The 13466-nt window shown below is 49.5% G+C and overlaps 2 protein-coding genes across 2 annotated transcripts in view; one reads left to right on the top strand and one right to left on the bottom strand.

Annotated features, from left to right (window-relative positions):
• taf5 (TAF5 RNA polymerase II, TATA box binding protein (TBP)-associated factor) overlaps nucleotides 1-5723 on the top strand; it is a 35248-nt gene extending 29525 nt beyond the window's left edge. Inside the window, exons 8-10 of the mRNA XM_078222990.1 lie at nucleotides 3986-4163; nucleotides 4259-4436; nucleotides 5193-5723. Of these exons, the coding sequence (XP_078079116.1) occupies nucleotides 3986-4163; nucleotides 4259-4436; nucleotides 5193-5410 (574 nt within the window). The 3' untranslated portion in view covers nucleotides 5411-5723. The remainder of the gene's footprint in view (nucleotides 1-3985; nucleotides 4164-4258; nucleotides 4437-5192) is intronic.
• A 1032-nt stretch (nucleotides 5724-6755) lies between these two features.
• Nucleotides 6756-13342, bottom strand: atp5md (ATP synthase membrane subunit k). The gene is made up of 4 exons (XM_078222997.1): nucleotides 13267-13342; nucleotides 12188-12324; nucleotides 9486-9588; nucleotides 6756-6895 (listed from the first exon to the last, which is right to left on the bottom strand). The coding sequence occupies exons 2-3, from the start codon at nucleotides 12272-12274 to the stop codon at nucleotides 9490-9492; spliced, it is 186 nt and encodes a 61-aa protein (XP_078079123.1). The 5' UTR covers nucleotides 12275-12324; nucleotides 13267-13342; the 3' UTR covers nucleotides 6756-6895; nucleotides 9486-9489.
• Between the last annotated feature and the right edge of the window lie 124 nt (nucleotides 13343-13466).

Here is a 13466-nt window from a genome sequence, read left to right as displayed (position 1 = left end):
GGTCACGATTGTGGGCACGGTGAGTGTGGGGTCACGATTGTGGGCACGGTGAGTGTGGGATCACGATTGTGGGCACGGTGAGTGTGGGGTCACGATTATGGGCAGGGTGAGTGTGGGGTCACGATTGTGGGCAGGGTGAGTGTGGGGTCACGATTGTGGGCAGGGTGAGTGTGGGATCACGATTGTGGGCAGGGTGAGTGTGGGATCACGATTGTGGGCAGGGTGAGTGTGGGGTCACGATTGTGGGCAGGGTGAGTGTGGGGTCACGATTGTGGGCAGGGTGAGTGTGGGGTCACGATTGTGGGCACGGTGAGTGTGGGGTCACGATTGTGGGCACGGTGAGTGTGGGGTCACGATTGTGGGCAGGGTGAGTGTGAGTGTGGGGTCACGATTGTGGGCAGGGTGAGTGTGGGATCACGATTGTGGGCAGGGTGAGTGTGAGTGTGGGGTCACGATTGTGGGCAGGGTGAGTGTGGGGTCACGATTGTGGGCACGGTGAGTGTGGGGTCACGATTGTGGGCACGGTGAGTGTGGGATCACGATTGTGGGCACGGTGAGTGTGGGATCACGATTGTGGGCACGGTGAGTGTTGTGTCACGATTGTGGGCACGGTGAGTGTGGGATCACGATTGTGGGCACGGTGAGTGTGGGGTCACGATTGTGGGCACGGTGAGTGTGGGGTCACGATTATGGGCAGGGTGAGTGTGGGGTCACGATTATGGGCAGGGTGAGTGTGGGATCACGATTGTGGGCAGGGTGAGTGTGGGGTCACGATTGTGGGCAGGGTGAGTGTGGGATCACGATTGTGGGCACGGTGAGTGTGGGGTCACGATTGTGGGCACGGTGAGTGTGGGATCACGATTGTGGGCAGGGTGAGTGTGGGGTCACGATTGTGGGCTGGGTGAGTGCGAGTGTGGGTTCACGATTGTGGGCAGGGTGAGTGTGGGATCACGATTGTGGGCAGGGTGAGTGTGGGGTCACGATTGTGGGCAGGGTGAGTGTGGGATCACGATTGTGGGCAGGGTGAGTGTGGGATCACGATTGTGGGCAGGGTGAGTGTGGGATCACGATTGTGGGCACGGTGAGTGTGGGGTCACGATTGTGGGCACGGTGAGTGTGGGATCACGATTGTGGGCACGGTGAGTGTGGGGTCACGATTATGGGCAGGGTGAGTGTGGGGTCACGATTGTGGGCAGGGTGAGTGTGGGGTCACGATTGTGGGCAGGGTGAGTGTGGGATCACGATTGTGGGCAGGGTGAGTGTGGGATCACGATTGTGGGCAGGGTGAGTGTGGGGTCACGATTGTGGGCAGGGTGAGTGTGGGGTCACGATTGTGGGCAGGGTGAGTGTGGGGTCACGATTGTGGGCAGGGTGAGTGTGGGGTCACGATTGTGGGCAGGGTGAGTGTGGGATCACGATTGTGGGCAGGGTGAGTGTGGGATCACGATTGTGGGCACGGTGAGTGTGGGGTCACGATTGTGGGCAGGGTGAGTGTGAGTGTGGGGTCACGATTGTGGGCAGGGTGAGTGTGGGATCACGATTGTGGGCAGGGTGAGTGTGAGTGTGGGGTCACGATTGTGGGCAGGGTGAGTGTGGGATCACGATTGTGGGCACGGTGAATGTGGGGTCACGATTGTGGGCACGGTGAGTGTGGGATCACGATTGTGGGCACGGTGAGTGTGGGATCACGATTGTGGGCACGGTGAGTGTGGGGTCACGATTGTGGGCACGGTGAGTGTGGGATCACGATTGTGGGCACGGTGAGTGTGGGGTCACGATTGTGGGCACGGTGAGTGTGGGGTCACGATTATGGGCAGGGTGAGTGTGGGGTCACGATTATGGGCAGGGTGAGTGTGGGATCACGATTGTGGGCAGGGTGAGTGTGGGGTCACGATTGTGGGCAGGGTGAGTGTGGGATCACGATTGTGGGCACGGTGAGTGTGAGTGTGGGATCACGATTGTGGGCACGGTGAGTGTGGGGTCACGATTGTGGGCAGGGTGAGTGTGGGATCACGATTGTGGGCACGGTGAGTGTGAGTGTGGGATCACGATTGTGGGCACGGTGAGTGTGGGGTCACGATTGTGGGCAGGGTGAGTGTGGGATCACGATTGTGGGCAGGGTGAGTGTGGGGTCACGATTGTGGGCAGGGTGAGTGTGGGATCACGATTGTGGGCACGGTGAGTGTGGGGTCACGATTATGGGCAGGGTGAGTGTGGGGTCACGATTGTGGGCAGGGTGAGTGTGGGATCACGATTGTGGGCACGGTGAGTGTGAGTGTGGGATCACGATTGTGGGCACGGTGAGTGTGAGTGTGGGATCACGATTGTGGGCAGGGTGAGTGTGGGGTCACGATTGTGGGCACGGTGAGTGTGGGATTGTGACTCAGTAATTCATTCTTTTTGTAATAGATTTCAATGATTAAATGAATGTGACTTTGCTGCTCGGGAATGAATACATTGCAGACTGGGGGGCAGAGCTGCACACGTACTTACAGCTTTCCTGAAATTTATAATGATGAACACATTCACTGCCCACTATCGAGCGGCATAAGATCAAAGTCTGGGATGAGACAATCTCAATCAACCCATCAATCAGAGGCAGTAAATGCTGGAAAATCTCAGCAGGTCTGACAGTATCTGTGGGGAGTCAACGTTTCGAGTCTAGATGACCCTTCAGCTCTGACAGAGTCACCCAGACTCGAAACGTTGGCTCTATTCTCTCTCCCCACAGATGCTGTCAGACCTGCTGAGATTTTCCAGCATTTTATTTTAGTTTTAGATTCCAGCATCCGCAGTAGTTTGCTTTTATTTTCCATCAGTCATAGAGTTTGTGTGTGATTACTCCATCTTAGACCCATCCCAAACCATTGATCCCGCTGTATCCACACTAACTCTGAAATCTCAGGTTAGATGTATCTAATCTCCAATCCCTACCTGAGCAAATAACAATGCAGCTTCTTTTAAAGATGCCAGGTGGCCCTGAGTCAAGTCATTGGGTGGTCGTTCCATACCCATCACCCACTAGTATTTCTGCATGATATGTGAATATTCTGTAAATCCTGAACTCCATATCTCAGTGAAAAAGCTTCTTCACTTTCATCCTCCGGATACCTTCCAGTATTTACAGACCTCGTATTCCCTTGGCTTTTCCTGCAGCAAACACCGGGTCATTTGCTTGAGTCTGTCTGTACAGCTGAGCCTGCCTGGCCATGTGTTGTGGGAAAAATCCACTAGTAGTCAGGCTTCGAGATTCAGAAAATACGATTTATTAAACGGAGCTCCGGGAGATAAGGCACAAGTTCGTAGAACACCTTTTCTCACTAGAATGTCGGGAGCGGTTCATTTTTATACCCTTTACACAATAGGTAAACCGGTGATTCGAACATTATCACATCGTTTAAGCAAGTACAAGCAGGTATAGACATTTAACATTTTATGAATGGGTACATTTCCTCATGTCTGTATCTATCAATGGTTAGTTTCGGCTCATTCAGGTGTTAATTGGTTTCCTCGCATTCATATTTTCCCGCTTCCTTAAGGTTGATCTATCCTCTTTGTTTCGGGTTTTCCTTATCTTAAAAGATGTCTTGACCCTTGGCTTGGCTTCCTGAGGTGTTTGTTTGCTATGAGTCACTGTCTGTGATTTGGAAATGGTTTGTCTGTTAGGTTTTGATTTAAAGTGATTTCTGAACAGCGGGAGCCTGTGTCTGCTTTTTGGCTTCTTTCCCAGTTAACCCTTTATGTGCCAGGCAGCCATTTTAAAGTGTGCTTTCTTGTATTTTCATTTTAAAGTGTGCTCCCTTGTATTTTTCCCTCTACACCATGTTTGAGCTTTTGTTAACCGTCTGCAGTCAGTATTGAATGTGAAACGGACTCTAATGAAGCAGTCCTGTCCCTCTGGGGCCAGCAATAGTGGGAGTGACATCAGCCAGGGATTGTTAGTGAGATGTATTTGTGTAACCGTTTGGGACATTTCCTTCCTCAGGCTCTGGGTGACTGACCACTACCAACCCCTGCGAATATTCTCCGGTCATCTCTCTGACGTCACCTGCACAAGATTTCACCCCAACTCCAATTATGTGGTGACAGGGTCTGCAGACAGGACCATTCGACTCTGGGATGTTCTTAATGGCAACTGTGTTCGAATCCTCACTGGACACAAGGTACGCAGCTCTGTGTGGGTACTGTTGGTGAGCCCAGAAACACTGTCCCACATCCCCACGGAATCTTGTTAATGTCCCTGTTGTGTTCCTCCCAGGGGCCGATCCATTCGCTGGTGTTCTCTCCCAACGGCAGGTACCTAGCCTCCGGGGCGACAGACGGCCGGATCCTGCTCTGGGATATCGGCCACGGGTTACTGGTGGGCGAGTTGAAAGGTCACACCGACACGGTCTATGCACTGAAGTTCAGCCGAGATGGGGAGATTTTAGCCTCAGGTGAGTGGGTGAAAGGCAGAATGTTTTTATCTTGCTCACTGCTGACAGAGCTGCTGATTGGCCATCCCCTCAGCAGTTTGAGAAGCTGCTGAGAATCGTTCATTATCTATTGGTGGCGCTTTGATGTAAACACGCCTTTTCAGAGGACAGTTAAGATTCAACCATGTTGATGTGGGACTGGAGTCACACACTGGCCCAATGTAAGGAGGACAGGTTTCCTGGTGAATCAGACAATCTGACAGCTTCACGGTCAGAGACCAGCTTTTTACGATAAAAATGGGGTTAGAATGTGGATCATGAATGCACAGTCTCTTAACACTAGGTTAAAGTCCAACAGGTTTATCAGGTGAGTGCCTGAGGCACTCCGAAAGCTTGTGCTACCAAATAAATCTGTTGGACTTTAACCTGGTGTTGTGAGACTATTTACTGTACCTACTCCAGTCCAACACTGGCAACTCCAGATCATGAATGCAGCCGCTCTATCCAGTTCTATCCGCAGTTGACTCCCTCTTCCCAGCTCAGTTTTTGTTTCCTGTGTAGGAATCGACAATGTTTCTAGCCTCTGGCTGGACCCTGCCCATTAGAGAGGTATTTACCTCCAGCACGGGAGTCAGGACAGTGTCAGTCGGGAAATCCCCTGGAGCTGCTTCCTTTCCGCTGCTATGGAGTAACACCGGGGAACCGAGGACACTGCCAACTGTCTATCTTTGTTAAACCATTCTCACGTTGCTGATGCCCGCAATGGCTGTGTTTCAGGTTCGATGGATCACACGGTGAAAATGTGGGACACGGTCAAAGCCTTTGAGGACCTGGAGACGGATGATTTCAGCACTGCCACCGGCCACATCAACCTGCCCGACAACTCGCAGGAGCTCTTACTGGGCTCCTACATGACTAAATCGACGCCAGTCATCGGCCTACACTTCACTCGCCGCAACCTGCTGCTGGCTGCGGGTGCATATAACCCACAGTGACGGGCACCCCACCGCCCCCCATTCTCCAGGACCATGAATCCAACTATTTGCCATCCTCATTCCTCCGGTTCCCATCGATGGCAAAATGGAGGATGCAGATATTCTCACGGCATCCGTGACAATCTCATATTTAACCCCTCCCTCGGTGCCTCAGCTGCAGCCATATTTGCGACATATTGTCGTTTGGGGACATTGATGTGAATGGTGTTATTCTTGTTTTTTTACGTTTTAATGACGTTTACAATAAAACCCTGAAATGAGTTAGTGATCTATATTTTCTGCAGGAGCAGGAAATAAAATTCCCTTCACAAATTGTAGGTGATCAGTACAATTTTTTTGCATCCATTCCCTCTACATTGCTCCACCAGACACTTGCAGCTGAAAAATCACTGCTGCCAAGAGACTAAGATTTTCTTTTCACCCAGAAATAGGACCTCATGATTACGGCTGAGCTGTTTCTTTAATGTTGACGAGTCATTTACAGTTACAATCGCCGAGTGGCAATCAGGGATTAACTTTGTCAGGAAACAGTAGCCAGGCTGAGGTTCTGCTGCCAGACAGCAGGGGCACCAAGTTCTAGCCAGTCTAATGCTGGATATCTATCTCACTGGCAAAGGTTACAGGCAGGGATGTAAATACACTGATTTCATACCAAACATCCAAATTTACTGAAGTCAGCATTTTATGTATCTGGCATTGCTCAGCAAGTCACACCCAGCTTTGTGTCACTGATATCTGGCTATGCCTTGTTACTGCCAGTGCTCTCCTTGCTAGCCTCATGTCTTGTTCACTCTATAAACTTCAGCTCATCTAAAATTCTGCTACCTGCACCCTTGTTGACCTATATTGGCTCTGGGTTGAGTAACAATGTTAAAATTGGTCACCGATCAGAAAATGTTAATGGATCTTGGAGCAATGACCATGTCACAAGATGTCAGAAATGGTCCAATAACTGACGTGAAGTCTGCCTGGAAATCCTGCTCCGTATAATGAGCTAGAGGGTGGACAGTAGGATTTACCTGGGAGCAGCTTTATGATGATAGCCCACCTTCAGATTCAACTATTTTTCTATTTAGTCAAAGGCTAGACAATTGGCAGCAAGTTAGGATGGGAGTGGCAGTGCAACGCAACATGAACTTCAACAACTGTATCTACGATTCAATGATATTAAAGAACACACATGGTAGTGAGTGGAGAGAATGCTGATGTGTGCAGACACAGTAATGCTGAGAGGCCTGTAGAACTACTTGGACAGTCCAACCCTGAATGAGAGCACTGAGCAGACAGACCTCCCATTTCTCAGACACCCGCACCAACACAAAACCGTTTCTACTCAAACAGCACATGGAGTCCCATGAGTTTTATTGTGAAGACTGATAACTTATAATACACCACTATAGTGACACGATTGCAGAGGTTTCAAACATTCACACAGATTCCACATGCTGGTCCTTAAATTCCACTTGCACTGCACTGGAGGAGAACCTGAAATGAAGAATCAAAGAAATACAATCATGTTACACAGCATAGTTCAGGAACTGCAAATCAAACCGGCATCAACCCACTCCTAACTGCAAAACTGAAGGACATCTTTTGGAAATAAAGACACCCTAATGTTCATACGGTCATTATGAAAAATGGGGTTAGATACAGAAAGTGGCCTCTACACTGTCCCCATCAAACACTCACAGGACAGGTACAGCACGGGGTTAGATACAGAGTAAAGCTCCCTCTACACTGTCCCCCATCAAACACTCCCAGGACAGGTACAGCACAGGGTTAGATACAGAGTAAAGCTCCCTCTACACTGTCCCCACCAAACACTCCCAGGACTGGCACTGCACGGGGTTAGATACAGAGTAAAGCTCCCTCTCCACTGTCCCCCATCAAACACTCCCAGGACAGGTACAGCACGGGGTTAGATACAGAGTAAAGCTCCCTCTACACTGTCCCCCATCAAACACTCCCAGGACAGTGGAGAGGGAGCTTTACTCTAAAAATTGGCAGGTCACGCTGCAGCTGTACAGAACCTTAGTTAGGCCTCATTTAGAATAGTGTGTACAATTCTGGTCGCGGGTGCTTTGGAGAGGGCACAGAAGAGGTTTACCAGGATGTTGCCTAGTCTGGAGGATATTAGCTATGAGGAGAGGTTGGAGAAACTTGGTTTGTTCTCACTGGAACGATGGAGGTTGAGGGGTGACCTGATAGAGGTTTACAAGATTATGAGTGGCATAGACAGACTGGATAGTCAGATGCTCTTTCCTAGGGTAGAAAAGTCAAGTACAAGGGGACATAGGTTTAAGGCGTGTGGGGAAAAGTTGAGGAGATGTGCAAGATAAGTTTTTTTTAACACAGAGGGTGAATGTCTGGAACGCGCTGCCTGGGGAGGGGGTGGGAGCAGGTACGATAACGGCATTTAAGGGACAACTAGATGAATACATGAATAGGATGGGAATGGAAGGATACGGACTCTAAGTGCACACAAAGAACAAAGAAAATTACAGCACAGGAACAGGCCCTTTGGCCCTCCAAGCCTGCACCGACCATGCTGCCCAACTGAACTAAAACCCCCTACCCTTCCGGGGACCATATCCCTCTATTCTCATCCTATTCATGTACTTGTCAAGATGCCCCTTAAAAGTCACTACCGTATCCGCTTCCACTACCTCCCCCGGCAACAAGTTCCAGGCACCCACTACTCTGTGTAAAAAATCTGCCTCGTACATCTCCTTTAGACCTTGTCCCTCGCACCTTAAACCTGTGCCCCCCCCCAGTAATTGACTCTTCCAACTGGAAAAAGCTTCTGACTATCCACTCTGTCCATGCCTCTCAATCTTGTAGACTTCTATCAGGTCTCCCCTCAACCTCTGTCGCTCCAGTGAGAACAAACCAAGTTTCTCCAACCTCTCCTCATAGCTAATGCCCTCCATACCAGGCAACATCCTGGTAAATCTTTTCTGTACCCTCTCCAAAGCCTCCACATCCTTCTGGTAGTGTGGTGACCAGAATTGAACACTATATTCCAAGTGCGGCCTAACTAAGGTTCTATAAAGCTGCAACATGACTTGCCAATTTTTAAACTCAATATCCTGGCCGATGAAGGCAAGCATGCTGTATGCCTTCTTGACGACCCTCTCCACCTGCATTGCCACTTTCAGTGACCTGTGTACCTGTACACCCAGATCCCTTTGCCTATCAATACTCCTAAGGGTTCTGCCATTTACTGTATATTTCCTATCTGTATTAGACCTTCCAAAATGCATTACTTCACATTTGTCCGGATTAAACTCCATCTGCCATCTCTCCGCCCAAGTCTCCAACTGATCTATATCCTGCTGTATCCTCTGATGGTCCTCATCGCTATCCGCAAATCCACCAACCTGTGTGTTATCTACAAACTTATTAATCAATCCAGTTACATTTTCCTCCAAATAATTTATATATAACAAACAGCAAAGGTCCCAGCACTGATCCCCAAGGAACACCACTTGTCACAGCCCTCCATTCAGAAACGCACCCTTCCACTGCTACCCTCTGTCAAAAACCACATGGTTTTAGTTTAGGCGGACATTAGGATTGGCGCAGGCTTGGAAGGCGGAAGGGCCTGTTCCTGTGCTGTACTGTTCTTTGACAAGTACAGCACGGGTTACAGATAAAGCTCCCCCTACACTGTCCCCATCAAACACTCCCAGGACAGGTACAGCACGGGGTTAGATACAGAGTAAAGCTCCCTCTACACTCTCCCTATCAAACACTCCCAGGACAGGTCCAGCGCGGGGTTAGATACTGAGTAAAGCTCCCTCTACACTGTCCCCATCAAACACTCCCAGGACAGGTACAGCACGGGGTTAGATACTGAGTAAAGCTCCCTCTACACTGTCCCCATCAAACACTCCCAGGACAGGTACAGCACGGGGTTAGATACAGAGTAAAGCTCCCTCTACACTGTCCCCCATCAAACACTCCCAGGACAGGTACAGCACGGGGTTAGATACAGAGTAAAGTTCTCTCTACACTGTCCCCATCAAACACTCCCAGGACAGGTTCAGCACAGAGTAAACAATGAATTCCTCACCACATCATTTCTTTTCTGTGATTGCTGCTGGTGCTTTCTTCTTGGATCTCAGTTTGAAGAATAAACAAATTGCAGCAATGGATGTATATGTAGCTATTACATACTGTGAACAAGGAGAGTATATGTTAACCATCAGCAGCTCCAAGAGCAAGAACTCAAACCAGTCAGAGATGGAGCACTCACAGAGAGAGCGAGAGAGAACACATCAAATAGCAAAACAGGTGATCGCTTTGGAAAGTATAAAATTCTGAGAGGGATCGATTCCTCAGGTAGAGGCTGAGAGCCTTTTTAAATAATTAGAGCATGAGTTTGCCATATGATAGTTTGAATCTGATACTCCAAATCCCTTAATATTCTTAGCTAACAAAAACCTATCCCTGATTTTAAATTAATTAACTTCTTTCTTTGAGAGAATTGCATAAGACCATAAGACATAGGAGCAGAATTAGGCCACTCGGCCCATCGAGTCTGCTCCGCCATTCAATCATGGCTGATATTTTTCTCATCCCCATTCTGCCTTTTCCCCATAACTGTTGATCCCCTTATTAATCAAGAACCTATCTATCTCTGTCTTAAAGACTCTCAATGACCTGGTCACAGCCTTCTGCGGCAAAGAGTTCCACAGATTCACCACTCTCTGGCTGAAGAAATTCCTCCTCATCTCTGTTTTAAAAGGATCGTCACTTTAGCCTGAGGTTGTGCCCTCTGGTTCTAGTTTTTCCTACTAGTGGAAACATCCTCTCCACGTCCACTCTATCCAGGCCTCGCAGTATCCTGTAAGTTTCAATAAGATCCTCCCTCATCCTTCTAAACTCCAACGAGTACAGACCCAGAGTTCTCAACCGTTCCTCATACGACAAACTCTTCATTCCAGGGATCAGTCTTGTGAATCTCCTCTGGACGCTTTCCAAGGCCGGCACATCCTTCCTTAGACATGGGGCCCAAAACTGTTCACAATACTCCAAATGGGGTCTGACCAGAGCCTTATACAGCCTCAGACGTACCTCCCTGCTCTTGTATTCTAGATCGTTAATGTATATTGTGAAAAGTTGTGGTCCCAGCACCAACCTGAGGCACACCACTAGTCACCGGTTGCCATCCTGAGAAAGACCCCTTTATCCCCACTCTCTGCCTTCTGCCAGTCAGCCAATCCTCCATCCATGCCAGGATCTTACCCTTAAAACCACAGGCTCTTAACTTATTTAAGTCTCCTATGCGGCACCTTGTCAAAGGCCTTCTGGCAATCTAAATAAATCACGTCCACTGGCTCTCCTTTATCTAACCTCCTTGTCACCTCCTCAAAGAACTCCTACAGATTTGTCAGACATGATCTCCCCTTGACAAAGCCGTGCTGACTCAGTCCTACTTTATCACGCACTTCCAAGTACTCTGCAATCTCATCTTTAATAATGGAGTCTAAAATCTTACCAATGACCGAAGTCAGGCTAATCGGCCTATAATTTCCCGTCTGCTGCCTCCCTCCCTTCTTAAACAGCGGTGTTACATTTGCCACCTTCCAGTCCTCTGCGACCCCCCCCCCCGCCTCCTGAAAGATCACCACCAATGCCTCCACAATTTCCTCAGCTATCTCTTTTAGAACCCTGGGGTGTAGCCCATCCGGTCCAGGTGATTTATCCACCTTCAGACCTTTGTTTCCCCAGAATCTTCTCCTTAGTGATGGCCACTACACTCACCTGTGCCCCCTGACTCTCCTGGAGCTCTGGCATCCCACTGGTGTCTTCCACTGTGAAGACTGATGCAAAGTAACTATTCAGTTCCTCTGCCATTGCTTTGTTTCCTATTATTACTTCTCCAGCCTCATTTTCCAGTGGTCCAATGGCTATTTTTGCCTCTCTTACCCTTTATATATTGAAAACTCTTCCTAGTTTCTTTTATATTACTAGCTTACACTCATATTTCATCTTCTCCCCCTTATTGCTTTTTTAGTTGTCCTCTGCTCACTTTTAAAGGCTTCCCACTAATCCTCAGCACTTTGACTGCTTTTTCTTTTATGCTGTCCTTGATTTGCCTCGTTAGCCATGGATGCCTCGCCCTCCCCTTAGCGTGTTTCCTCCTCCTTGGGATGGATTTCTGTTGTGCCTCCCGAATAACCCCCAAAAACTCCTGCCTTTGCTGTTCCACTGTCTTCCCTGCTCCGCTCCCTTTCCAATCAACTCTGGCCAGCTCCTCCCTCATGTCTTTGTCGTTACCTTTATTTAATTGTAATACCATTACATCTGATTCCAGCTTCTCCCTCTCAAACTGCAGGGTAAGTTCTATCATATTGTGGTCACTGCTCCCTAAGGGTTCCTTCACTTTAAGTTCCCTAATCAATTCTGCCTCATTACACATCACCAAATCTAGAATTGCCTGTTCCCTAGTAGGCTCTGTCACAAGCTGCTCCAAAAAAACCATCTCTTAGACATTCCACAAATTCCTTTTCTTGGGATCCACGACCCACCTGATTTTCCCAGTCTGCCTGCATATTGAAATCCCCATGATTACTGTAATATTGCCTTTTCTATCTCTTGATTTATTTTCTGTCCCACATCCTGACTACTAGAGGGTCTGGACACAACTCCCATCAAGGTCTGTGAGATTCCTCAACTCTACTCAGAGATTCTATGCCTTCTGCTCCTATAATCGCTTCTTGTTATCGATTCCACACTTTTAGCATCAATTTCTCCATTAGGTATACTTACATTCCTCCTCCCTGTGATGGTGTAGGCATTGAAGTACTTCTGGAAGCCAGTGAACTGGTGCTGACTGCTAGCATCGTGCCCCGCCATTCTCACCTCACACAAACTTCAGAGGGAGAAAGAACAATTTACTACAAGTCCTGAAACAGAAAGGATCAGGTGTCACAGTCTGAAGACACAAACATGTATGGAGAACTTGGCTTCCTGGCAATCAGCGAGGACTCAAAAACCTTCCCCCCAATCTTATGTACAAGTTGACAAAAAATGCCCAGAATCAGAAAGCTGCTAAAGTCAATGTCCAGACTGTTTACAGTACAGAAGGAGCCCATTTGGCCCATCGAGGTTTCACTGACCACAATCCCACCCAGGTCCTATCCCCATAACCCTACGTATTTATCCTAGCTAGTCCCCTGACACTAAGGGGCAAGTTAGCATGGCAAATCCACCTAACCCACACATCTTTGGACCGTGGGAGGAAACCAAGCACCGGGAGGAAACCAAGCACCCAGAGGAAACCCACACCGACACAGGGAGAACATGCAAACTCCACACAGTTACCTGAGGCCAGAATTGAACCTGGGTCCCTGGCGCTGTGAGGCAGCAGTGCTAACCACTGTGCCACCATACAGAGGTAACACAGAGAGCACAGCCATCAGTAGACCATCCTCACACAACTCCCCTGACATCCACATCATCCTCCCACCCAGCTTTTCACCACCACGGGCATTCCTAATGGTAACAGCTACCGATACCTCCTGCCACAGCGCCACCACAGGCGGGAGGCTACAACTGCAGCGTGACGGTTTACATTGACATTCCCACAGCCTCACTGACCCTGTGTCTGCCCCCTTCCCCCATCACAACAACAAGGAGCGGAGTGCGGCCAGCGGAATCAGCGCCCCATTCCCGCCGGGACAGTCACCCCGAGCCCCGGTCAGGGCCCAGCCCAACCCGGGGAGCTCCAGCCCAGCGCGGCGCCGGGACACAGGTGAAGCCTAGGCCGCAGCCCCGGGCTCCGCTTTGCCGTCCCCGAAGGGCCACAGCCCCGGGCTTCGCTTTGCCATCCCCACCGAGCCACTCACCTTCACCCGGCCGCTCTCCGTGTCCTTCACAGGCCCAGAGCTCCACCGGAAATACCGCCCACCGCCAGCTCCTATTGGCCGGCGGAACAATGGACCACCGGATGTGACGATGTATTCCACATCTTCCACTGGACAGTCCCCCTGTCAATCAGCCGCAGACAGTCCAATCCCGCGGCGGCAGCGTCAGAGTGACCCCGCCC

The sequence above is a fragment of the Mustelus asterias genome, chromosome 11, assembly GCF_964213995.1.
Source record: "Mustelus asterias chromosome 11, sMusAst1.hap1.1, whole genome shotgun sequence".
NCBI lineage: Eukaryota > Metazoa > Chordata > Chondrichthyes > Carcharhiniformes > Triakidae > Mustelus > Mustelus asterias.
This window is presented reverse-complemented; position numbering and strand designations above follow the sequence as displayed.